General features: G+C 36.2%; 1 protein-coding gene across 1 annotated transcript in view; it reads left to right on the plus strand.

The window, feature by feature from the left end:
• Nucleotides 1–20989, plus strand: part of CLUAP1 (clusterin associated protein 1) — a 45438-nt gene extending 24449 nt beyond the window's left edge. The window contains exons 8-12 of the mRNA XM_044657987.1: nucleotides 1800–1941; nucleotides 10290–10362; nucleotides 12379–12486; nucleotides 16210–16265; nucleotides 20402–20989. Coding sequence (XP_044513922.1) covers nucleotides 1800–1941; nucleotides 10290–10362; nucleotides 12379–12486; nucleotides 16210–16265; nucleotides 20402–20551 — 529 coding nt within the window. The 3' untranslated portion in view covers nucleotides 20552–20989. The remainder of the gene's footprint in view (nucleotides 1–1799; nucleotides 1942–10289; nucleotides 10363–12378; nucleotides 12487–16209; nucleotides 16266–20401) is intronic.
• Nucleotides 20990–23749: the final 2760 nt, after the last annotated feature.

Genomic DNA, 23749 nt, shown 5'->3' on the forward strand with positions numbered 1-23749 from the left:
ATATATATATATATATATACACACATATATATTTTTAAGTCAACTTTTTTTGGGGGGAGAGAGCAGAAATCTATCTCCTAGTTTAGCTAGAAAGTGATAAACTACTTATATATTTATCTGACTTTTTTTTAAAGAGAAGAACTCTTCCTTTATTAAGAATTATAAGTAACAAGAGTAAATAAATAGGAAATTAGTTGTAAAGGCCAATTGGAATGTCTTTGTACAAGGGGGAAGTTTTTCACCAGAATTACAGACTAGTCCAAAAATCTTCTCTATAGCATATCTGACAAGTGATCAGCTAGCATTTTCATAAAGGTGAGGTGAGATCAACTATATTCCTATAAGGGCAGCTTATATTCCTTCTGGCGAGCTCTATTCATTAGGATATTTATCCTTTTATCAAGCCAAAATTTTCTGCTTAAACTTCTACCCATGACTGAGTTCTGCCATCTTGGGGCTAAACAGAACAGGTTTAATCATATTTCTATGTGATAGTCTTAAATAATTAAAGACATTTATTATGCCCCTTGTAAGGTCTTTCTTATAAAAATGTAAACATCTCTAATTCCTTCATTCCCTCTACTGAATAAATGTGAAACTCTTCACTCTCCTAGTCACTTTTCATTGAGCACTCTTCACCTTACAAGCATCCTCCCTAAACTGGTGCCCAGAAGCTGAAGAGAATCTTCCATCTTATTAAATTGGCCCAACATATTAGTCTACTGATCTTGGATCCTGACTCTGACATCCTACCTATTAGCTATCTCTATCAGCTTTGGTCATCCACAAATCTGACAGGATAACATTTATCCAAGTCATTAATAAGAAATGTTAAATAGCACAAAACTCTCAAGGATAAATCTCTGGGACTTTTCGCTAGAAAACACCTTCCTAGTTGCCATCAAACTTTTCTGGGCTAACAAATGTGACTGTTCTAAGTATATTTAAGGGAACATTATAACCCCACTAAGTCTTCTGTTCTTCAGGTTAACTCTTCTTATTTCCATATTATTTGATTTCAAATTCCTTAAGCATTCCAGTTGCCCTTCCAAATGTACCCTAGTTTTTTAGTGTTTTTCCTAAACATGGTGCCAAGAACTACAATCCTAGCGTGGTCATTGCACAATGGGTATGATCACCTCTTTCATTTGTGAAACAAAATTGCATCATGTTTTTGGGCATTACACTGTTGAATTATATTATGTTTGCAGTCTACTAAATCCCCACGTTCTTTGCACAGATTCTAGCTGTACTACCCTGTCCTGTACGTGGCAAGTTGATTTTTAACCCAAGTTCAGGAAATTAAGTTTATTGGGGCTACATGGTACAGCAAAAGGGGGCTAAATCTAGGATCAAAGAATCTGATTCATATTTCAGGTCCGCTACCTGGAAAAGTGCAGAACCTCCAAGGTCCTCCGCTTCCTCCTCCATAAAGTGAGGGGAATGAATAGATGAACTCTGAGGTCCTGTCCAGCTCCAAATCTCTTCTCACTGTTAAATTTCATTTTATGGGATTGAGTCCATAGAGGCCCAGACTATAGAGCTTTTATTTGGCTCTTAGTTTTAACATGACATGAACATAGCACAATGGCAGCCTCTTCATCTATTACTGGCAATTAAATTTTTCTTGCCATCTATTCCACGTATCAGAGTGAGCTATTATTAATATAGTATGTTATTAAATGTATACATATATATTTATCTAATATAGCATGCTTATTCTAATTTTTTTTACTGATAAAAAGTTTAGTAGAAGAGAACCAAGAATCTTTCACTTTTATTTTCCTTGGCCTTTATAGACCAGCCTTTATGGATGAATATGAAAAGATTGAGGAGGAATTGCAGAAGCAGTATGACATTTACCTGGAAAAATTTCGGAATCTGGCCTACCTAGAACAGCAACTTGAGGATCATCATAGAATGGAGCAAGAGAGGTTTGAGGTAAATGCTTATCCTTTTTATGTAATATATTCTGTTTTTAGTACATGATTTTGTACTTGCCAACATGCCACTTTGTAATTGATCTCAGGTATTTCAAGTATTTCAACCCTTACCACTCCTGGGCCAAGGACGGTCCCTAGCCCGGATGAAAAAGGAGGAGGGTTGGGCGTGGGGCTAGCAACCCCACCCTGTAAAAACTACATCTGCTAAAGAAACTGCAACCTAAAGTAGGGGCAGCTGGGCTAGCTCAGTGGATTGAGAGCCATGCCTAGAGACGAAAGGTCCTAGGTTCAAATCCAGGCTCAGACACTTCCCAGCTGGGTGACCCTGAGCGACTATGTGACCCGTTGCCTACTGGTTGTGGCCCTATGCTCTGTGACCCGTTGCCTACTGGTTGTGGCCCTATGCTCCTAGAATGGAGTCCCAGGATAAAAAAAAAAAATTTCAAGTGTAAGTCTTTTTTTTCTGCCTAGTTAGGGCAAGGACCATATTTTTCTAATTTTTTAGTTTCTCCTCTTTAGTGATATGATGATGATAATGTAGACAAGATTTCCAGGTTTGCTTTACAATGGACTTCAAGTCCAAGGTCTTGCCACTTACCCTAAACTATATGTTGCTATATAAAAATGTTGACATTTTTTGTGGATTTATTTTGTTTCTTGCAACTTTACTAAAGGAATTAATTTCATTTAGGTTCTTTGTTGATTCTCTGTGGTTTTAGTAAATTTGTTTTCTGCAAGTAGGGAGAATTACATCTCCTTTTTGACAATGTTTATAGCTTTAATTTTTTTCTTGCCTTATTACTATCGCTAGTATTTTTAGAACTATACCAAATAAAATTTTAGAAAAAGACCATTCCCTAATTTCTTATGCTTATCCTGGAGTCCAGCCTAATTGAGGCCTGCAGTGATTATTTTGTGTACTTTTCAGCAGGATTTTTCTCTCTGTAGTTTATCATTGTTATATCCTTTGGCCTTTGTCCTACCTTGGTGTCATAAATTATTTGGAATAGTCATTTTTACCTAAATAATGATTTAATGGGGGGAAAACTGAGAGGTGACTAACCTGTACATAATAATAATCACAGTAACTCCCTTTCTATAAGGTTTACAAAAATGGCCCATATATATTACCTCATTTGATTTGCATGGCATCCTGGGAGGCAGATGCTCTTATCCTCATTTTATAGATGAGGAAACTGCCGTTCAGAGAGGCTAAGTGATGTTGCCAGGGATGTTAACATACTGCATGCTGGAGGAAGGATTAGAGCCCAAGGCTTTTTGGTTTCAAGTCCAGTGCATCATCCTCTCTCCATGCTATCTCTGTTTTCAGTCTTTGCTGAGAGCTAAGCAAGACATGTTTAAACTTTAGCAACAAATATAGACTGGATGCCTGAAAACTTCTTAACAGTGTAGACTTTTTTTTTTTTAACATTATCAATAATACCATCTTACAACTGTATGACACTGCAATTTTCAAAAAGGTTTTACAAAACTTCATCTTCTCGTTTGACTTTAATAATAATTCAATGGAAGAACTTAATTTTATTCATTTTACAAATGGGAAAAAGCTCCTGTTGGGATAGAATTTATCCTCAACTGAGTTAATTAATTGAAATTCAGTGAGAAGATCATTATTTATTTGAGAGTTTGTTTTCTCACCATGGAATCAAGAGAAGAGAAAATAATAGTATTTCACTTTATTGCTTTTCATCCAATTGAATATCAAGTCCTTCAAATATCAGAATGAGTGGTTTGTTGGTTTCTTTTTTTTTTTTTTTACTTCAACTTGCCTTTTGTTCTAGAAAATAAACCTTAACAATCTCTTGCTGAATGCCAAGTATTACTTTTGTGTCTCATTATGACTCTGTGGCACAATTTAATCAGCCTGGGGAAATGAATATCTGCAATGGATTAGATTAAATAGAAATCCTAGGCCTGACTCTTTCCTCTCTGCCTTGATCAAAGCCTAAGGACCACTGATTAAGCAGTGCTTGTGGGGAGGTTACTGGCAGACCTAAGGCATATGTATTGGCCAGAGAAAAAAGAGATATAAAAGGAAGGAAGGAAGAATGTAAGAAGAATTGGAAATTGAGAGAAAACCTGATTCTATAAAAAATATGCTTTTTTTCTATTAGTGATTTGCTCAGTCAATTTTTTTTTTAAACCCTTGTACTTCGGTGTATTGTCTCATAGGTGGAAGATTGGTAAGGGTGGGCATTGGGGGTCAAGTGACCTGCCCAGGGTCACACAGCTGGGAAGTGGCTGAGGCCGGGTTTGAACCTAGGACCTTCTGTCTCTAGGCCTGACTGCTCAGTCAATTTTTATCTTTTTATTTAGTAAATTATTTTGCTCTCACTTTTTAATAACAACAAAAAAGCACAATAAAAATCAACAAAAAGACAAAAGAGGAGAAAAAGGGGCAGTGAATAATAAGACATCACCAATTGCATATGGTAATATGTAGCATTGCCCAAGCTCCCGATTCCTTTACCTAGACCAGTGGTTCCCAAACTTTTTTGACCTACCGCCCCCTTTCCAGAAAAAATGTTACTTAGCCCCCTGGAGATTAATTTTTAAAACATTTTAATAGCAATTAATAGGAAAGATAAATGCACCTGTGGCCATCACCGCTTCCCTGGATCACTGCAGCACCCACCAGGGGGCGGGAGTGCCCACTTTGGGAATCACTGGCCTAGTCCAAAGACATTTTATTTCAGCTAGATAAATCATTAAATTTTGATAATCTTTAATGCGTTAAAGCTCTTTAGTATTGGTATGCATTAAACCTTATGCCTCTTAACACATGTATGCAACATTATACTATATTTTATTTATCTTTATGTCCCCTGCACTGTATAACATAGTCATGCATAATAGGTATCAATAAATGTTTGTTAGAGGAATGAATGTCCCAAAGTTGTGCTTTATGTCTTAGGGAATAGGTATTTCAAAGTAACTTTGAAAAATATCCTGCAAGGGGGCAGCTGGGTGGCTCAGTGGATTGAGAGCTAGACCTAGAGATGGGAGGTCCTAGGTTAAAATCAATACACAACATTGATTTTAAGATGGAAAGTAAGGGTTTAAAAAAATATCCTGCAATTAACTAGATCTTTGGTTACTCCTCTCATATTTTTTCTCCTCAGAGTCTTCTCACTCTCTTTCTGACCCTGCTTATATATCTTATTCCTCAAAAGTTTCCCACTTTTTTTATTGAATGGAGAATATAAAAATCCCTTGTTAGTAGTTTCTTCATTTTTTGATGAATCTGCAATTTAGTTGATAGGACTATTACCTCCATGCTACATCCTGTTTGCCCCTTTTTCTCTCATATATCCTCCAAAGAAACCTACCCAAGCTTCTGGAGGCCTTCATCTGGCTCAGTTCTCAACATATGACTAACCTGATTATTTTCCCTTAATGGTATCCCTTATACCACTTCTTGCCTCTACGTTACCATATATATATATAATATAACTTTGTGTTATATGCAACTTGGATTTTAATGAGTTAGTAATGTTCCAAGATTCACAGTCATATAGCATTACCAGGATATCATTTTTGTCAAAAAGAGAAGTTTCTGTGATGGAGACTGCTTTGATAACATTAAAAATTATTGTGTAGTTTCTCAAATGTAATCCAACCTGTTTCCTTCCTCTTTGTCAGTTCTGAGCGCAATTCATTGCCTGTCTGCATTGCCTGCTCCAAATATATGTACTGTTCAACTTAACCTATTGGATTGGGCTTCTACTTGTATAACCTGGAAAATAGATGTTTGTCATACTTTATTTTTTTTTAGTTTATACTATAAGTGATTTATTTTGAGTAATCATGGATCCTGTTGGGAATCCTCTTTAATACTCTGGGATTTTATGCAATCAGCATTAATATCATCTACCAAGCATAAGCATATGGAAGATTTCATCATCCTTAAAAGAATCTCTTTTCCAATTGGACTCAAGACATGCTTCATAACAATGGCATACATCTCTGGCAAGCATACATCTCCTTGTTTTTTTCTCTTGCTTTTGATGTTCTATTCTCTAACATGATGTGCATGTTAGGGAAATTTATTTGGCAGCTACATGAATAATGGATCAGTAATCAGAGGTCCAATAAACAATGAACAGAGGGTTACCTCTGGTTCCATTTATCCAGGAACCTTTTCTTAATATTCACAGAAGGCCCCCCTTTGGAACAAAGTCTTTTTTAAAGCTACATTTTGGTTTATTGAGTCAAATACTTTTTTGCTATCAGCAGACAAAAACACAGTGAGACATTATATGATCTGCACCTTTCAGTCAGGTGTGTTACTCTAAAACTGTGGTCTGCTACAAAAAAAGTCATTTACAAAAGTCCATGTATTTCCTTCTCATTTTACTCGGAATATCTTTGAAAGGAATATGTCTCTTAAAAATTTTATACAGATTAATAAGTAGGTAATTGGTTGAATTGTTATTGATGTGTTAATGATTACCTTTTTCTCTTGTAGTAATAACTGATTTTTTCTGTTCCTTTGGTATATTGCTCTCCCTGAGAAATGATCTTTTAATGACATAAGGATTATATCATCTCATGCATATAGTTTCTTTTTGTACTTGGCCTTGTCCAGCCACTTTTCCCAGTTTGGTGGTCTTAAGTGCCAATTCTGGTTTTTCCTGGAAGTCATTAGAGACTGAGGTGAGAGTGATGATAGTTCTTCTGTCACTGATAATGAAAATTCAACTTAATTTAATAAGCTTTTGTTAAATGCTGGATATTGAAGATACAAAGACAAAGGACCCTGTTCACAAGGATCTTACATTCTACTGGGGGAAACAATATGTACACAGATAATTAAATACTTTTATACAAAGTAATTCTAGGCATCTAGAATACTAAAAATTAAGAGGATCAGGAAAGGTATCATGTAGGAAGTGGCACCCTACCTGAGCCTTGAAATGAGCCAAAGATCCCCAAACTTGGAGGTTAGGAGAGAGAATATTCTAGGTATGGGAGAAAACCTCTGTAAAAGCCTGGAGATGGGCAATGGAATTTCACATATGAAGAACTAGGAAATAGACCAGTTTATTTGAAACATAGTGTGAAGGAGAGTAATATGAAATCAATCCGGAAAGCTAGATTGGAGCCAGATTGTGAAAGATTTTAAATCCTTCAAAGGAGTTGATATTTTATTTTCATGGAAATATGGAGCCACTGAAGCCTTTTGAGCAGAGAAAAGACATGGATATTCCTATACTTCATTTTATTTTATTTTTTGAAACTGTTATCTTCCGTCTTGGAGTCAATACTGTGTATTGACTCCAAGGCAGAAGAATGGTAAAGGCTAGGCAATGGGGATTAAGTGACTTGCCAACGGTCACAGCTAGGAAGTGTTTGAGGCCAGATTTGAAACTAGGACTTTCTGTCTTTAGGCCTGGTTCTCAATCCCCTAAGCCATCCAGCTGCTCCTGTCTTATACTTTTGAAGTATCAATTTGGTAGCTGTTTGGAGAGAGGATAGACCAGAGACCTGGTTCCTTCTGTAGTAGGCTACTGCAGACATCTAGATAAAAAGACAAACTAAGATTGAGAGTATATTTGTTGGGAGAGAAGGGGGTAGATAAAAGAAGTATTGTGGAGTCATAATCAGTGACAGTCACTAATTACATATGAGAGTTGAGGGAGAGAAAACTAAAAAATGGTGACTCCAAAGTGCAAATCTGAGTGTTTGGAAGGATTTCCTTCATAGAAATGGAGAAGTCTTAAGGATGGATAGGTTTTGTAGAAACTATATTAGGAATTTTTGCAAATGATACGATGATTTACTTAGAGAACCCTAAAAAAAACAACTAAAATTACTTGAAACAATAACTTAAGCAAAGTTGTAAGACATAAAATAATTCATCAATATTTTTTTTACTACCAACAAAAATCTAGCAGCAAGAAATAGGAGAAATTCCATTCAAAATCACCCTACAGTATATAAAATATTTTGGCTTCTTCTTGCCATGATACATATAGAAACTACGTGAACACAAATTTAAAAAAAAAACATTCTTTGCAAAAATACAGACCTAAATAATTGGAGAAGTATATCTTTTCATGGGTTGGCAGAGACAATATAATAAAAATAATGCTACATAAATTAATTTGCTTATTCATTACCATACCAATCAAATTACCAAAGGATTGCTTTTTAGCACTAGGAAAAATAATAAATACATTTGGAAGAAAAAAAGGTGAAGAATCTCAAATGGAAATAATAAAGAAAGGAGGGAAGAAAGGGTACCTAGAAGCACCAGATCTCAAATTATACTACATAGCAGTAATCACTGAAGCTTATTTAGTACTGGTTAAAGAATAAAAAGGAAGATATAGAGGTCAGCCAGTGGAATAGATTAAGTACATAAAATATAGAAGTAAATGTAGTAGCATAGTACTTGATAAACTCAAAAGCTTTTAACTATTGGGGAAAGAATGCATTATTAAAAAAATACTGGGAAAACTAGAAAAAGGACTAACAGAAATTATATATGAACTAATACTTTGTGCCATGTGCCAAGATAAGTTTCAAATGAAAACATGATGGATGTAAAAGTCATATCATAAAACAAACTAAAAGAGCAAGGAAGAATATACATTTCACAGTGAAAGATAAGGAAAGGAGGGTTTATAACCAAATAGGAATTGGAAAGGATCACAAGTGATAAAATGGACAATTTTGATTATGTAAAATTAAAAGGTTTTGCTCAAATGAAACTAGTAAGAGTTAAAAATTGAAAGAGAACAGTTAACTGGGGAAAAATTCTTGCTGCAAATTATAAAAAATAAGGTCTCGTATCCAAGATTTAAAAGGAACTGATTCAGATTTATTAGGACAAGATCCATTCCCCAGTATATAAATAGTCAAAGGAAATAAACAGGAAATTCAAAGGAAAAAATCCAAGCTATCAACAGCCATTTCTTTCTCTCCACGTGGATAGCAGTTAACTTGTTATTTTAAAAGCTATTCTACTAGTCTAGTGGACCTTTACTTCAACTTTTAGCTACTAGTAGTTAAGGCAGATACTCCTTTCTCTCCATTCTGCCTAGCCATACTGTCTGATGGCTTTCTTGAATAACATCATGGTGCATTGGACAGGGTACTAGATTTGGAGTCAGAGTTTCAGCTTTGCCACTATCGGGTAGTAACCTGTGTGACCTTGGGCATGTCACCTAACCTCTTTGGGCCAATTTTCTCACCATAAAATCAGTTAGATTAGATGCCCCTTAAGGACTTTTCTAATTCTAAATGTATGGATCTTAAGAAATTGTGAGCTGAAGTAGAAAAAGAAAAATATCAATGAATCTAGGTGCTAAGTATAGAAATACAAAAGTGAGAAATACAAAAGTACTGAGGGAGCTTAGTCTCTACTTGTGGGCTGTATAGCATGTTCAGAGATAACTATATATGTATACATACATATACACACACACACACACACAAAATGCACAGGGATTTGAGAGTTGGAGGGGGTGGCACCAACAACTAGGGGAATCTGGAAAGGCCTCTTGTAAGGATTTTTGAAGAGATATAGGAGTTCTAAGAGATAGAAGTGATGAGGAAGAGTGTTCTGAATATAGTATATGTTGGTAATGGTGACATGTTCTTATGTTCATGATGGTGAACCTATGGCATGCATACCAAAGAGGGCACACAAAATTCTCTTTGTGGGGTGAGCTGACTCCCATCAGAGATCTTTACTAGAAAGGCAGAGGAACTTGGGCAGAGCTGCTTCCTTCCCCCACTCCACCATGCCTGATAACATTTTTTCACATCATCTGCCCCTCTGCCTAGCAGCCCAATGGGAGCACACAGGGTGGGTGGGCAACTCACAGGCACCAGAGCTGTAAGGGAGTGGAGCGCTCCAGCCACTCTCCTCTTCCTCTCTACAGGTGCTGAGGACATTCCTCACTTCACCCATCCCTCTGCTCAGCAGCCCAGTGGGAGCACTTTTTCCCTCCCCGTTTGTGTGGGTTGGGGATAGCAGGGCATGGCACCTGGTCTCTAAAAGGTTCACCATCACAAGTATATATCTATATCTATATCTATCTATATCTATCTATCTATCTATCTATCTATATATATATATCATGCTTTTAATACTTGAAGGAGATGAACTTAAATGTATTTTTTTTAGGGTTTGTGTTATTTGTGAGCACACACACACACATATATATATATATTTGTGCAAATTTTGGGTTTTTTTTGTAGGGTTCTTTTTTTAGTAACTTCCATTAATAGTACATAAATAAATACTAAAGAATAATACAAACCAATTTTTTTTATCCTTAACTATTTTGATTCTTGTTTGTTATCTGTGTCTAGGAAGCTGAAAATACTTTACGTCTAATGCAGAATAAACTTAAGGAAGAAGAAAAACGACTGCTTAAAAGTGGAAGTAAGGTTACCATCTTTAAATAGAGCTGTTTATATTATACTATCATTACCAATAAGTTATACCAAAAGCATTTATTTAGTGCTTACTATATACTAGGCACTGTAGTAAGATCTAGGAATACAAATACAAGGAGAAAGACAAAAGCTTACATTCTAATGGGGAAGGATAACAAAGAAATTGAATAGTATTGGGAATGATAGGGATATGAAGGCACTTGTGCATGGGACATGATAGAGAAAATTTTGAGAATCAAGAGTATAGCCTAGAGAGGAATAAAGATATGACTGGCCTGAGGGTCTTTAAATTGGAAGTTCTGGAGGAACCAGCCAATAAGAGGGAGAAGACACAAGGACAATGGGTACTTTTAACTGTAAGAAGTCTAAGAGTGAAATGGATAATCAGGGACAAAGCAAGGATATCCATAAAACAAGAAAAACAAATTAAGGGAATAAGAATGAGCAAAGAAAAAAATGATCATTTTATGCAAATAATGTGATGGTGTTCTTAGAGAACCTTAGCAAGTCAACTAAAAATTAATTGAAATAACTAATAACTTCAACAAAATTATAGGGTTAATATAAATCCATCCACATGAATCATTAGCATTCCTGGATATTGCCAACAAAACCCAGCAGGAAGAGCCAAAAGGAGAAATTTCATTCAGAATAAAGAATATATAAACTATATATTATATATATATTTGGGAGTCTAAGAAGACACATTCAGGAACTATGTGAATCATAACTACAGAGCATTTTTTTTTAATTTTTTTTTTAAACCCTTGTACTTCGGTGTATTGTCTCATAGGTGGAAGATTGGTAAGGGTGGGCAATGGGGGTCAAGTGACTTGCCCAGGGTCACACAGCTGGGAAGTGGCTGAGGCCGGGTTTGAACCTAGGACCTCCTGTCTCTAGGCCTGACTCTCACTCCACTGAGCTACCCAGCTGCCCTACAGAGCATTTTTTGCCAACATTAATGTTCAACAGATATTAAGTGCTTACAATGTGCAAATGTTAGAACTGCACAAATGAAGGATATATAATCTCTGTCCTTAGGGAGCTTATCATTTAGTAAGAGAAGTAAGACATAACAAATTGATAATTATGAAATAGGGGGCAGGAGTGCCTGGTTCTTTACGTACTTGCCAGGAAAGACCACTGTGGCAGCAGAAAACAAGATTGTAATCACACTTTAATAACCACAGAGGATATGGGGACAAAGAGCACAAAAAATGTAGAGACAAGTGATAAAAGGAATTGGGACAGGGGATGAGGTAGTGAGGGAAGGCAGGCAGATTGAGCAAAATGATAATGAGGAAGAGGAGTCAGAATATCACTTGATTACAGCTATATGGGAGCACTAGGCAGCATGAACCTAATAGAAATGAAAGAGAGCTGGGGGAGAAGGCAGGAGTTTGAAGTAAGTAACCCAGGCTAGTTCATTCTCATACTTGCCATTTGTTCAGAAATACATGTTGTGTTTGTGTTCTTTTAGGAAAATTATTTCAGTTTGGGAACTTTGCTATCTTTACCACTTTTAACTCTAGACCACTTCAGGGATGGACAACAGTTAGGAAGATATCTTCAGGAAAAGAATTTTATTTGTGATTCTTTCTGGCCTAAATTTCTTAATATATCTGCCTCCTGTGTAGGGATAGTTGTGCTGCTGTGAATGTGAGTTAGGATGCCTCGGGCATTCTTTTGTGCTCCTAACACAAGAGGCTTAGGAGTTCTATATACACAAATTGAGGTTTGCAAAAAAGAAATGCTTTACTCCTAGCCCATCTGTGGGTCTCCCCATTGCCTTTCTTTGCTTTAAGAGAGTCAGAAACATAGAGTATACATTGTTTGTTGAGTGCTGACAGGCAAAAACAAAGAACCTCTTGTCCTCACAGATCAAGAAAAAGCTAAGAGGACAAATGACTTTTGATTATTGATCTGTCTCATTGGATGGAATTGATTTGTGCCTAGAGGTAAAGTCATTGTTTTTGTAACATTTAATTTTTTTGTTAATTAGGTAATGATGATTCAGACATAGACATTCAAGAAGATGACGAATCTGACAGTGAAATGGAAGAGAGACGATTATCAAAGCCACGAACAGCCATGGAAGTTTTGATGCAAGGTACCTAAATTACTTTTGCTACTTACTTTCACCTCTTATTTAAAAGGAGTATTCTGAAGTGATATAAGTTTCCCACTTTCAAATGAGATATTTGCAAAGTGCTTAGCACACTATCTAGCACATAGTAGGCACTTAATAAATGCTTGTTCTTTTTCACCCTTTCCTTCCCATCATAGAGCCAAGGTTGCCCTATATCGGGGTTATATCTAGAGCCCTAAAAGGGCCACTTTTGGTCTGAATTTACTAGGCCTGATATCTTAATTTGGTCCATGATATGCTTATTGATAGTTCTCCAAAATCCTATCCTAAGATTATGTAATGTTCAATGGCAGAAGTTACATTTTCCCATTTCCAGGAATTTAATGAAATTATTCAAGGCATAGAAAGAATTTATTAAGAGAAAAAAATCAATAAATTCCCCAGATAATAATATCTAACATTTAAGTAGTGCTTTGCACTTTACATAGGGCTTTCCTCAAATATTTTGTGAATTAGGTTGTGTAAATATTATTATTTACACAACCTAATTTACACAATTGTTATCCCTAATTTACACAATTGTTATCCCTTATTTTTCAGAAGAACATATATATTTTTTTAAACCCTTACCCTCCATCTTAGATCAATACTATGTATTGTTTCTAAGGCAGAAGAGTGGTAAAGGCTAGGCAATGACTTGTCCAGGGTCATACAGCTAGGAAGTGTCTGAGGTCACATTTGAAAACAGGACTTCCCATCTCAGACCTAGTTCTTTATATGAGCCACCTACCTGTCCCCCAGATGAATATATCTTAATGGTTTGTGACTTTCCCAAGGTCTTATAACTAGTAAGGAATTGAAATGGACTTTGAACTTAAGCTTTCTAATTCTACACCAGAGTCCCAATTAGTGTGAATAATGAATCTTGTGAAGTGGTGACATATGTTTAGATTCAAACAATTTGAAATTTTAATTATTTTAAATAGAGTAAATGTAGACTACAGTGGAAATATACACTGAGAATTAAAAAAATGCAATTGCTTCAGGGATTCTTTATTTTTATTCATTAGGACCTGGCTATAAAGCCTACCCAAGTTGCCCGTACATAGAACCTCAGAATTAGAAGGGACCTCAGCAATCGTATCTGTACCCTAACAGAAAATTCTCTTTTAATTCTCTATTAATTGAAGAAGATAAAAAAAAGACCACTACCTCTCAAAGCAATTCATTTTTTAGCAGCTCTTTCAGGAACTTTTAGACACATGAAGTCAAAATTGGCTTTTCTACAACTTCTATAACTTTTCTATAATTGGATCCAGATTGCCACTGATGACTAAAATTCCTGTTGCTCCCATATCCTTGGTGCAACTGACCATTTGCTCTCACTCTAAGATCTTTTATGTGGAGATATGGTTGTTCCTTCTAAAACTTGAATACACATTAATCGGGTTTCTTTTATCTATTTGATAAATAATAATTTCTATTCAGGGCTCAGCTGTTTCTAAAAACAGTCATGTCCTAACTCCAGGATATCACTGAAGGCAACCTGGCATAAAGGAGAAAGGGACCTGAACCTTGGAGTCAGGAAGACCTAGTTTAAGTCCTGCCTCTGACATATATTGACTATGTGATCTGAGCAAGTGACTTATCCTCTCAGTGCCCCAGGCAACTCTCTAAGATTATAAATGTAGACCTTCATGGTAGAGGGAATTTCCTAATTGGGTATTACCCCAAAGCCTTTCTGCCTTGTCAGTACATTCTTGTTTCAGGGAGACACATGTGATAGTCCCCTGGGGCCAGGGTTGTGTCAGCCCAGGACTCTGTCCTTCCTGGATGCTCTGCAGGCCTATTAATCCAGTTCTGCTTACCACAGTTCTACTGTTCATAGGATCCTAGGGTTAGAATTAGAAGGTGTCGTTAGAGTCATCTGGGCTGACCCCGGGTCTGAGAGGGGGAGTGACTTGCCAAGGATCAAATGTATTAAATGGTAGAACCAGGATTTGAGTCTAGATTTCATAGATCTGAATTCAGGACTCTTTCAACTGTCTACCACCTTTCTGAGGATTCATTTTGAATTATTCTTTATACACATCTGTGTAATAATAAATCATGTTATATTGGTCTGGACAGATGTTGAGAGGGAATGTGAAAAGAACATGAATTAGATACCGGCCCCTTCCTAAGGTTCTTCCATTACACTACAGTGTTATTGCACAATTTGTTTAACCATGCCCCATCATAGTATTATAAAACCTTCCTGAGACATTGTCCTCACAGTCCCCAAAGGCAGAATTTGAATGGTTGGTAACTAGAGCTAGTTAGTATTTGTGTAGCATTTTAAGTTTAGAAAAATACTTTACCTCTCCTATTTGATTCTTGCAACCTGTGAGGTAGGCAATATTATTCTCTCCATTTTGCAGATGAGTAGACTGAATGCATAAATGACTTGCCCAGGATCACACACTTTTTAAGTGCCTGAGGCAGAATTCAAATTTAGGTTTTCCTGACTCTTAAGTTTAGCATCCTATCTACTACCCTACCTAGTCACCCCTAGCTGTCATCTAGTCATTTACTCTTTTCAGAGCCGGAGAGAGAGAGAGAGAGGCATCTTAGAAAGCTCACTAAAGGGGCAAGAAGCTCTCTAGGATCGCATACAATGAGCTCCTTGCCATGAAAATTTGACTTCTTCCTACCTTTCCAGACTATGATGCATGATGATGTTTCACTTAACTCTGTTAATATCAGAAACAATGATATTAATGAGAAAGGCATCCCTAGGGGTAGGATTGGGCTTAGACCTGATACTTAGGACCAACTCAGAAAAAGCACCCTAGTTCAGAGGGAAAGGTAAGACTTCCAACAGTAAGCCATTCAACAAACATTTGTAAACATAATACTATATGCAAGGTAATGGGCCTGCAAACAATAAAGGAGGCAGTTGATTAAGAAAGGCAACTAGTGCTGAGAGAAAAGCTTCAGAAGACAAAGAAAAAGAAATCTGTTAAGATATTAAGTGGCATGATAATCAGGTGGGACTATTCTTTTTTAACACATTCAGAGATCTTTGATGCCATTGGCATTCATATCAGACTACAGAGGACACCCTAAAAATGTTCACCTATCCACTATGGTACGCCAACAACTCTCTTCATCAAGTTCCACATGGAACATGGGGAAAATGAGGATCCAAGCGGCATTGTTACCTACTAAAATTTTTTTTAAACCACAATTACCTACAATGTTTGAGAGATGGGAAGTTTTGGCTCAGTTCATTTTCTAATCTACTCATTGTTTACCAGAAAATCTGTTTTGTTTCCACTTCTGAGAATTTTTTTTATATTTAACTTTTTTTTTCTGATTGCATATAAAAATAAATTTTAACATTCATTTATTAAAATTTTGAGTTCCAGATTCTCTCCCTCCTACCTTCTCTTTAGGAAGACAACCAATATAATATAAATTATACATGTATAGTCATTCAAAACATATTTCCATTTTAGTCATGCTATGAAAGAAAACACAGACAAAAAACCCCAAGAAAAATAGTTTTTAAAAGTATGTTTTGATCTGCATTCAGATTCTATCAGTTCTTTCCTTGGAGGTGGATTTTAACTCACATTACTGCTACTTAATAAAGATATGTTATATAGGATTTTGCCAAGTTCTAGAATTCATCTCCTTACTTTGTTGAGAGTTCAAGAACTAGTAGATTCTCATTATTTCTTTATATTCTTCTATCTTTAGGAAGACCCAACAAACGCATCGTGGGTACAATGCAAGGTGGAGAAACTGATGATGATGTAAGTTTCAATTATTCCCATAACATCCTGATTTCCTATACTATTAAAATGCCAGACCTGACTTCCTAAGAATAGACAATCTAAGCTAAGACTAGTATCTAGCCTATGAATAATGAGTTTTGGTCAGTTTGACTGGAGATTATTCTTCAACCAAGCTGGTTTGTTGCCTTACCTCTGGTGGATGTATTATTTGCTTATTAATATCTCATCTTTTTTTTTCAGACAAGCACAATTGCCACACTACTTTCCTTCCTCTCTGGTCTTTGTATTCTCATTCTCCACAGATGGAAGCAGCCCAACTTTCATAGAAATAGATTCAATGCAATTTTATGGGTATTTATGTGTTAGGTAATAGGATACAAAAACAAAATTAAAAATGGCCTCTGCCCTCAAGCAGCTGGTTTCCTTCTTCCAGGTTATCCAATTTATTCATTTTAGGACTGGGGAAGTTTTGGGGCTTGCCAAACAACTCAAGAGACTTGCATGAAGCTCTCTGGGATCAGAAGAATCTAACCAGACTCCTTCCTACCTTTCGAGTCATATTACACATTTCTGTCCTCCACCAATCCTTACATCCATCCATATCAGCTTACTTACTGTTCTTCACTCACAGTGCTCCATCTCCTGTCCCATCTTTATGCCTTTACACTGGCTCTTCCCCATGCCTTGAAGTCAATGAATGATTGGATTGTTGTTTTATCTTTGTATCCTATTGCCTAGCACATACTCATAAAATAGCATTGATTTCTTGCTGTTGTAAAATGGATGAAGTGTGCAATTGGGATTTGTCTCCCAAGGCAAGACTTTAATCCCAAGATAAAAAGGACCTGCTAAAGGTACAAGGATGAAAAAACCAACACTGTAGTAAGCTTAAGTTTTAGATATTTTCACTTAGTGAAGGATAATACATATAAAGATTCTGGGATATATTTGGAAATATCATTTGCTTCAAGATTTAGGCATCTTAGAGAAAGACTGAGAAAATAAAAAGTTAATTAAGGCTTAAAACCAATTAAACGGATTATTGGATATAAATGTCTCCAGGTTGTATTAACACTGAGCACCTAGTATATGAAGGCACTGCTAGGCATTTGGGGTGGTATAGAGAAAAATGATACACAATCTTTAACTTTATTAGGGCCACGAGGGGGGTATATGACACATACTCAAATAACTTTACAATAATTGCTCTAGAAGGCAGCAATGGTGTAGGGAGGTGGTATTGAATTCAAATAGAAATGAGGGGCCACCAAACTACACATTAGGATCCCTATGGGCTATATATGAATTTAGAAAACCATATTAACATTTTCATATTTTCATTTACATTTTTTTAGACCAGTGATGGGCAAACTTTTTAAAGAGAAAGGAAAGGAAATGCTCATCTGTCAGTCTGTTTCTAAGGCAACTCTTTCGAAGTTTCATTGTATCCTACTCATTGTATTCGTCAGATTAGGAATAATGTTGCACTGGCACTGCCAGATAGAACATTTCAGGGGGCCACATCTGGCCCACTGGCCATAGTTTGCCCATCACTGTTTTAGAGCTGTCCTATCTTAATGCTCTTCCGAGTATCAAGAGACTTACTGAAATACCTCTCCTAATATCCACATCATTAGAGCCAGTTGTTTTCTATTAGAACTGAGAGTAGTTCTCTACATTCACCAGGCAACTGTGGTCCAATGAACCACAAATTAATGTTCATCTAGCATTTATGGAATCTCTTTGAGTGAGATACTGTGCTGAATACTACATATGCTGATACTAAAAGAAGGTACAAGAAATGATTCTTGTCTTCAGGAAACTTCCATCTCACTGTGATGAAAAAGATCAACACTGACCAAGAATTGCAGGGCCCTAGATTTATAGGTTGAAGAAATTTAGAAGTCATGTATTCCAGTGCCCTGATTTTACAAAGGAAGGAAACAAGCCCAGAGAAATGACTGTGGCTTGTGTGCCTATGGCCACATAGTAGTAAATAACAGTACCATGCAGAGGGCTAGGGGCTTTAAAGAAAGGGAAAAACATGGTCACTGCCTTAGAGAGACATGATTTTTAACAGAGTAAATGAAAGATGATGTCAGAGGGAAGGGATGGGGAAGAAGGGGAGAAAAGGACCAGGACTTGGAACCAGATCCTTAAAGAGAGAGAAACCAAAGGCATTATTTATGGGAAATCATAGCAGCAGAGACATAGAGACAGAAATGTGCATGATGTGGGAGTAATGGCCTCAGTAATTTAGCTGGAGTAGAAGGTGGTGATAGAAGGAAGATAAATTGGAACCAGTTCCTGGAGAGCCTCCAATGCTAGGTTAATTTGGACTTAGAGGCAGGGGGACATTATTGAAAGTTTTTGAGCAAAGAAATTTGTTTTGACAAAGCATAGTTTAGACACCAAGATTTATCTGGCAGTGTTGTGTGGGATGAAGGCAGGAAGATCAATTAGAAATTGGACGACTATATTATAAAGTCAAAGTGTGATGTGATAAGTTAAGAAATCAGCAGTGAATATGGAAAAGAAAGGAAGGAATGAGGGATATGGCAATGGAAAGATTGATTTAGTGTGTGATTAATTTGAGGTGGAATTAGATGAGGGGTAGACAATGATTTTAGGGTTTTAGGTCTGGAATAACTGACAATAATAGCCAATATTTATATAGCACTTTAGAGGTTTAAAGCATTTTACATACACTTATCTCATTTTGAAGATTGAGAAGGTGAAAATTTTCACTAATAGCAATAGCAAAGTCCAGAGAAAGAGGTGGAAGTGACTTGGGAGTACTACCCAACCCTTTTTGACTTCAGATTGCATTTTAAATTCACATAAGCCTAGGCTGTCCAGAATGAGTATAGTATATGTCATTATACCATATGTTTGCCTGTCTTCTTCTGTTCATTCAGTAATATTAATAGTAATAATAGCTAACATCTTTGAAATAGTTGAGTAATTTTGGGGGGAGAATTATGTTTTTACTTTCTAAGATTTAGAAAGTAAAATCATTTAAACATGATTTGCTAACTGTACTAGTATCTTTAGCAATTGATTTGGACAAGAACCATATTGCTATAATGGTGCTTATTGTCCAGTTGCTAATAAAATGCTCTTGAAGGGAAAAAAAAAGATTTGCTATTTTAGATTTGCAAAGCACTTTACATATACCACATGTATCTATATTCAAAATAGGCTAGCTCTGGGCAGCTGGGTAGCTCAGTGGATTGAGAGTCAGGCCTAGAGACGGGAGGTCCTAGGTTCAAACCCGGCCTCAGCCACTTCCCAGCTGTGTGACCCTGGGCAAGTCACTTGACCCCCATTGCCCATCCTTACCACTCTTCCACCTATGAGACAATACACCGAAGTACAAGGGTTTAAAAAAAAATAGGCTAGCTCATACATCCTTTTAATAGATTGCTGCCCTCTGCCATAGACCAGCACTAGATGGGCTCCTCTCTCCACTTTGCTGCTCCTATTTATTTTCCACATTCTCCTCTCCTCCCTAAGTCTAATGGGAATTAAAACAACTATACTTGGGTTTTGAACAATGACACATGTATAACCTAGTGGAATTGCCTGTCAGCTTCGAGAGGGGGAAGGGAAGAGGTAAATTATGAATCATGTAACCATGGAAAAAATTTCTAAATAAAAAAAAAAGGAAAAAAACAACAACTATACCTTCAGTTCCATTCAAACTCTTCTTTCATCCATTGGTAAGAAAACCTACTTACATTTTTGCCAAACTTTACATTTTGCAGCTCTAACCTCATAATAGCACTGTGAAAAAGAGAGTGTGAATTTTATCCTCATTTTATTGATGAAGAAACTGAGCCCTCAGAGAGACAAAACAACTTCCAAGTGATATTTTTCTGGGTCCCAAGAAAGCAGTTCCAGGAGTAACTGGCCAAAAGCCATTGTATTGCAAAAACAGTAAATCCAATTTGTATAGGTTGTATGGGGCTGGAAATTGGTGATTTAAAGGTGGTATTATTAATATAGAGACTTTCTTCTATGCTTGGACCAAACTACTCTTTTCCTTTGCCATGTAATGCTTTTTTCTTCTGAACTGCTAGGTTGTTGGGTTTAACTTCCTAACTAGCTAAGGAGTAGGTGTCAAGTTACATTTGCCATCCCTTTTATTGCAGGAAGATTCAGAGGACAGTGAAATTGATATGGAAGATGATGAAGAAGATGATGATGATTTGGAAGATGAAAGCATGGCTCTTTCTCCTACCAAGCCAAATCGTAGGGCCCGGAAACCTGAGCCCTTGGATGAGAGTGACAATGACTTCTAGCTTACCTCTTCTGGATCCAATACAAATTAAACACAATATAGGTAAATGTGTGATGAGAAGTTTGGAAAAGCAACATGCATTATTTTAACTAAATTAGTTGTTCGTTATTGAAAATGTTCAAGCTATATCCTCCTTTGCTTAGATTCCATGAGATTTAGCCATGAACCAAAACCACCACCAAGTAGTTTTTAAATATAATTTACTTACTATTTTTGGACAACAGGATTTCTTGATTTTTCACATCATGGAGGAGATATGAAAAGGTCCACAGAACCATAAAGAAAAGAGAAACATGACTAATTCCATAGTATCACAAGTCAGATATTAAAAACCACCCCAGGAACAGCTTACCCAGTATATACTGCTTTTACAAAGTTTAGAACACTGTGGTAACATACTGATTTTTATGAGTCTAACTTTCTTTTTAATTTTAAACTCTGTGGGATCTCTACAAATTTCTTAATTTCCTTAAATAAGCACTTTTCTAACATTTTAGTCACAGAGTCATAGAATGTTAGAGCTAGGAGGGAAAGTTCATCTAATGAAACTAACATTTTATAGAAAATGAAATTAATAAAACAAAGAAAGGCTGTGACATATGCATGTCTCTACAGCTTTTGAAGAGTATACCATGGTCTCTTGAATTTCAGGAATTCAGGGCTCTTTCTGCAATTTCACACCGTCTTCCAGCCTTGTACAACATTTCACCTTATTGGTGAGAAAGAAACACCTGCAAGCCTTTATACTAGCCTGCAATTATTTATGACTAAGTTTTTCTTTATCACTTCTTCAGCTCACTTATTTCTGATTTCCCAAAGCATTTAGTACCATCTTTTAATCAGATCTCTTTTTCAGTGATCTTTACTACATTTGTGTTTACCTAGTTTTCCCTTTCCTATGGACTCTGAGATTACCAATCAGTAAATCTAAAACACCAACAATGGGAATGCAAACTTGCAAAACTTATAGAATCATTTTAGAGAGCAGCCTAGCAGCATGAAGTAAAAGTTGCAAAATCAATCATTCTCTTTGACCCCTTAATCCCATTGTTGTTAATAAACTTGTGAAAAGTGTTATCAGAAACAAACAACAAGAAGTGGTCAAAGATTTTCATAGCATTATATGCAATCTCAAAAAAGTGGAAATAACCTAAATGTCTAAAGGGAGGGGCATGATTATGATACATGAGTAAAATGGAATAACACAAAAGAAATTAAGACTAATCTGAGGAAGAAAATAAACCCAGAAAGAACATTAAAACAATGCAAAACAAAAATAAAAACCAGAATTAACTACACATTTACCATAACATTTAAAAGGGAAAGTGAATGAGAATGAATGGACCAATAAAGAATCCTAGTAAAAATTTAATGAGAGTGATTGAAAAATTATACTTCGTATAACCAAATTAATTGATTTTTTTTAAATCCTTAACTTCTGTGTATTGGCTCCTAGGTGGAAGAGTGGTAAGGGTGGGCAATGGAGGTCAAGTGACTTGCCCAGAGTCACACCGCTGGGAAGTGTCTGAGGCCGGATTTGAACCTAGGACCTCCCGTCTCTAGGCCTGACTCTCAATCCACTGAGCTATCCAGATGCCCCCAAATTAATTGATTTTAAATGTAAATTGTTATTGAGTAAGTTTAATTGATTGTATTAACATTCATTGCTAAGCATTTGGTGAAATAATCTTTTTTTAAAAAAACTTGAGGTGGAAGAGAGACTTTAGAGATGATCCTATTGAACCTCATTTCACAGATGAGAAAACTGAGACCCACAGGGCCTGGACTAATGAAACTGAAGCTAGAATCTAAGGGCCATGTCTTAACTCTCATCCCAGCGATCTCTATTCCACCCTACAGACTGCCATAGTGAGAAAAAACCTCAACGTAAAATAAACACAGTAAGAACACATAAGTAGTAGATTTCAATGATTTTTCTTTTTGGCCACCCCAACCACTTGACTTTGATTCTTCACTTCCCTCCCAAAAGGGAACCTTATTAGTTCACTTATATATATTATAGATAATATATTATTACTTATTAGTCAGGTAAGAGTGGGCAAGTTGCTTTATCAGTAGAGCAGGGAATAATAACAGTACAGTTAGTAAACATATGTTGTTCTGCATAAGATTTCCATGTTTATTCCTGATTAGAAAAGGAAATCTAAAAGTTTTAGGTGCCTATATGATAGGATCAAAGAATATACAAATGAAAGATTATTTGGTCTAATCCCCTCATATTACAAATTAGGGAAGAGGGGCATAGAGAGGGAAAGAGACTGCCCAAGTTCATACATTGGGTTAATAGTAGGACTAAGATTTGAGAAGCCAGTTGGTTGGAGTACTTAGCCAGTGCTCTTTCCATACCTTTTTCCTAAAAATCACCTCTCTGGGATGTTTTCTACAATAGCATCTGTGAATGAACTGAAAAGTACAGTATTGAAAACATGTAATGAATAGAAAGAGTTGTCATAGTAGGCTATGAGTCAGAGTTTGTTAGGCACCTTGGAAGCTATATTTTTTTCTTTCATGGAATTTAATTGACTCAAAAGAATTATTACATTTTTCAAATGTGCTAAAGTTAGGATGTGGCTTACATACAATGCAGGAGTCTGACCTGACTTTAAAATGTGGCCACATATTAAAAAAAAAGAAAAAAAAATCACCAATCACCATGAAAATCCCATATGAAGTTTTCTTTTAAGGAGCATAAAACACAAAGTTTTTAACATATATCCAGACTGACGTCAATATAAAAACTCTTTAGCTGTAATTATGAAATCCATAGTAATATTATTTACCCATCTGGGTAGTACCCTTCCATGGGAGAAACTCTAGGCATTTAAAAATAATAATAATAATAATAATATATTCTTTATAACAGACCTTCATTATACAAGGATAGTTAGGATGTGAAGCTGATAAGACCAAAATTGTGAATGTGATTCTTCTTGGGTTTTGTTCTTGGCTACAGCACACTTTGGTAGAATATAAGCTTCTTTTTTTTATCTTTGAAAATTTTATTTAATTAATATAGGATATTTTTCCATGGTTATAAAATTCATGTTCTTTCCCTCCCCTCCCCCCGCTCCCTTCCCATAGCTGACGCACAATTCCACTGGGTTTTACATGCGTCATTGATCAAGACCTATTTCCATACTATTGATATTTACACTAGTGTGATCGCTTAGAGTCTGCA

The sequence above is a fragment of the Gracilinanus agilis genome, chromosome 1, assembly GCF_016433145.1.
Source record: "Gracilinanus agilis isolate LMUSP501 chromosome 1, AgileGrace, whole genome shotgun sequence".
Taxonomy (NCBI): Eukaryota; Metazoa; Chordata; class Mammalia; order Didelphimorphia; family Didelphidae; genus Gracilinanus; species Gracilinanus agilis.